The sequence below is a fragment of the Propithecus coquereli genome, unplaced genomic scaffold (assembly GCF_000956105.1).
Source record: "Propithecus coquereli isolate 6110/MARCELLA unplaced genomic scaffold, Pcoq_1.0 Scaffold60, whole genome shotgun sequence".
Lineage (NCBI taxonomy): Eukaryota > Metazoa > Chordata > Mammalia > Primates > Indriidae > Propithecus > Propithecus coquereli.
In genome coordinates, this window is record NW_012151952.1 from 4,065,762 (window position 1) to 4,069,469 (window position 3,708).

At 33.7% G+C, this 3,708-nt stretch overlaps 1 protein-coding gene across 1 annotated transcript in view; it reads left to right on the forward strand.

The window, feature by feature from the left end:
• Window positions 1-3,708, forward strand: part of CRBN (cereblon) — a 41,950-nt gene that overhangs the window by 17,484 nt on the left and 20,758 nt on the right. The window contains exon 4 of the mRNA XM_012659246.1: window positions 2,642-2,801. Coding sequence (XP_012514700.1) covers window positions 2,642-2,801 — 160 coding nt within the window. The remainder of the gene's footprint in view (window positions 1-2,641; window positions 2,802-3,708) is intronic.

Consider the following 3,708-nt stretch of genomic DNA (forward strand, 5'->3'; position numbering starts at 1 on the left):
TCCTCTTTTTCAAAATAAAGAAGCCAAGTACTAGAGAGGTTAAGTAATTTGTCTAAAGTCATACAGCTAGTAAGTGACAGTGCTGGTTGGTTCTAGGACCCCTGACTCCCCAGCTAGTGCTCTTTCCACTATACCAAAATTTCTCCATAGCACACTTGAAACCCAAGCTCGTTTCCTTTTCTGCAGTAAAATTACTGGAGAATCACTATAGGACTCTTCAGAAATTCTTGAGTATTTCTTAGCATGTAGAGAGGAGAAGGGGATTAATTAATTGGAATTATAAGAGAAGACCCCTTACCTGTCATAGTTGAGACCAGTAATTGTTAATCAAAAAAGTTAATTTGGCCTGGCACCAGGGCAAACATGTGTAATCCTAACACTCTGGAAGATGGAGGCAGAAGGGTCGCTTGAGCTCAGGAGTTCAAGACCAGCCTGAGCAAGAGTGAGACTCCATCTCTACCAAAAATAGAAAAATTAGCTGGGTATCATAGTGTGCACTGGTAGTCCCAGCTACTCGGGAGGCTGAGGCAAAGGGATTGCTTGAGCCCAGGAGTTTGAGGCTGCACCGAGCTACAGTGACACCACTGCACTCCAGCTGAGGTGACGGAGCAAAATTCCGTCCCCCCAACCAAAAAAAGTTAATTAAAGCTGGAAATTACAAAAAGTTACACATATATACCTTAAACATTTTATTTTAACTTAAAATGTATAAATGTATTCATTCATTTTTCATTCGACGTAGAGACAAGGTCTCGTCTTTGAAGTGGGTCTTCAGATTAGAGATGGTTATAGACTTTCTGGCGCTTTCATTCTGCATCGTCTATCTACAGTTTATACTTACAGTTTTCCTTTAAGGAGAGATTCTAAAGATATTCACAAGGCAGTTTGAGTGCAGAATCCTTCCAGATTTTTGTAATTTTTTTTTCCTGCCATTAGAGTTGTCTGTCCCTAATTTGAAAGCAGTTTTTTATGTCTCGACTTAATGTTCCTTGAAACAATTTTATTTTTATATTCATATTTCACTGGTTTTGTAACATTTGTATAAATTACGTTACTATAATCACATAACAACTGCCAGAAACGGGTTGGGAAGAAACAAAACTAGCTTATAATAAAACTCAGTTGCTGGGGCAAGAACCAGCCCTGTGTGTATGCAGCAGACCCTGGGCGTGTTTGACGGGGGTGAAAGAGAGCGCTCTTTAATTCTGCGAGGCATTTCAGACGGCTTGTACTGCAGACTGATTATTAACATCATCTGTAAGCCAGGGGTTTGGTAGCATTATTGTTTTATCATAATAGTGTCAAGTCTTATGCAACAGTTGGGTAAAGCATAATTCTTAATTCAGTTACTAATAACCTTAAAGAAGAATCAGATTTCCAGAAATTTCTATAGGATGGTATATGCTTTGACCTTAAGAATATAATTATCAGGTTATTTATGTTCATGTATCAGGTGAAGAAAGTTGAGATTTTGTTTGTTTTTAGTGAGCTCTAATAATATAAGAACATTTGACCATAGTTTGAACATAGTAAAATATTTTAACATTTTCCAAAGTTATAAAGACTTAAATTTTCTGAGTATTTTAATGAGCTGCAAGGAAGGAACTAAAGTTAATAGGATGGGTCTAATATTATCATGAAATTAAACTTAGATAGTTTCAGACAAACTTAGCTATTTTCTTTTAATAAATAAATGGAAATATCAGAATTTCATTCCTAACATTTTGTGGTCAGGACAGTAGTTATTATGAAAGACCACTTTAGAAGTCTTAAACATAACTAATAATGAAACAGACTTTAATAGATTTCAATTTATCAATCTGAGAGTGTTTTGCTCTAGAATTTGAATGTAGTTACATACTTAACATTTCAAAAGCTACACTCTAGGAGATATAGTGCCTTATAGGGAAACAGCTCACAGGTTCAAATTTCCTGTTTGCATTAGTTTGTGATGTTTGCAATTATGATATTCTCAAGTAACATTTTGGAAATGATGACTTTATCATGAAAGTTTAAATAATTTTTAAGTAAAATAGATAATATGTATATTTTGATCCTTTGACTATTAGAATATTAATATTAAACTTTTGAGAATGAGAAAAGGAATTCACATAGAAATAAAAGCTACATGTCATTCTCTAGTCTTATTTTAACTCATCCCTGTAAATAGGTTCTTGATTTTCTCTTCCTTTTTCTATCCATTCCTCAAGTTGAATGATTTATGAGAAAGGGAAGGTATAAGAGTTCAGCAGCATGGTGGGGGCAGCGGAGAGGGTGGGGGTATCTAAGAATGTCTAGGAAATTAATTTAGAGGTATCAAGCAGCAGTTGGTTGTATATTGTTTTTTTAATACTTTGTTTCATTTATAGACTCTGTATTTATCTGAAATGTAAAGATCTCCCTTTCCATTCCACAGTGAGATTTAAAATCCATACCTTAGGTTATCTTTGATTTTAACTTTGGTATGATTTATGAAATAAAGTTATTTTCTAAAAATTTCTTAACATCAGCATTTGATGAATATGTTTAAAAAAGAAAACTTTGAAAATCTTAGTATTTAAAATTATCAATGTTTAGAAACTTATAGTTTGAATTAGTTTATCTTAAAAATGAACGCCATGCTTGATTCTCTTTATTTTAGAATCCAGCAAGCTAAAGTGCAAATTCTTCCTGAATGTGTGTTGCCTTCAACCATGTCTGCAGTTCAGTTAGAATCCCTCAATAAATGCCAGATATTTCCTTCAAAACCTGTCTCATGGGAAGACCAGTGTTCCTATAAATGGTGGCAGAAATACCAGAAGGTGAGAAACTAATTTTTTATGTATCTTCAAAAAATGAAGACAGGTTGCTTTTTTCCTGTTTTAAGAAAGAAACACAAACAGCGCTCTTGATTCATTCCCCAGACACCCTCTGTGGCAATATTCTAGCTGCATTTGATCATAGCTGGAGCTTCTAAAAATTTCACAGGCAGCTATTTATGTAAAAGCAGTTTGCAAAAGTAGTAAAATGTCACACAGCTATTCTTGCTATTACACTTATCAGTTATGTATTAATAGCTTATGATTCTTAATTCCACAGGAATCTCTTATTAAAATATCAAATCAGATGCTTGGCTCTTGAGTCAAAGACATACATTACCTTAAAGAAAAGAGAGGATTCCTTTGGGGTAGCACAGAGTAGTAGTAGAGAAGTAGAGTATGTTTTCCTTCTACCAGACTTCAGAGAGAAAAGCTTGGCTATTATTTTGTACTTCTCTATTGACATCACAAAAAATTACTTGAGACTAGGTGCTCTTTACAGGTATTGCTTATTTGGACGTTAATTTTTCTGTATATCCTTTTGGCTAAATCATTCTTTGTCTCAGGGAATAAAAAAGTTGATGAAGCCTGTTTCTACTTGTTTGTGAGATGTACAGTTTTAAGTACAAAGTGTTTAATATTTATGATTTCTGCCTAAAGAAAAAGAGTACTAGTTTCTAAATTTAGAATAAATGGCTTTTTCAGGTTTATCTTTTAAAACTATGGAAAGACAATTTCCATTTTAACCTTAAAAATCCTGTATTACTTATCCCTTACTCTTTATCAAGTAGTGAGAGTTTTAAATTTGGGTGTAAATCAGTATAGGATACTAATTAATCTGTATTAATTTAGTATAAATTAGTATAGATTATTCATGAAGGGGTCTCGTACACTAGTCAGCTTACCACCA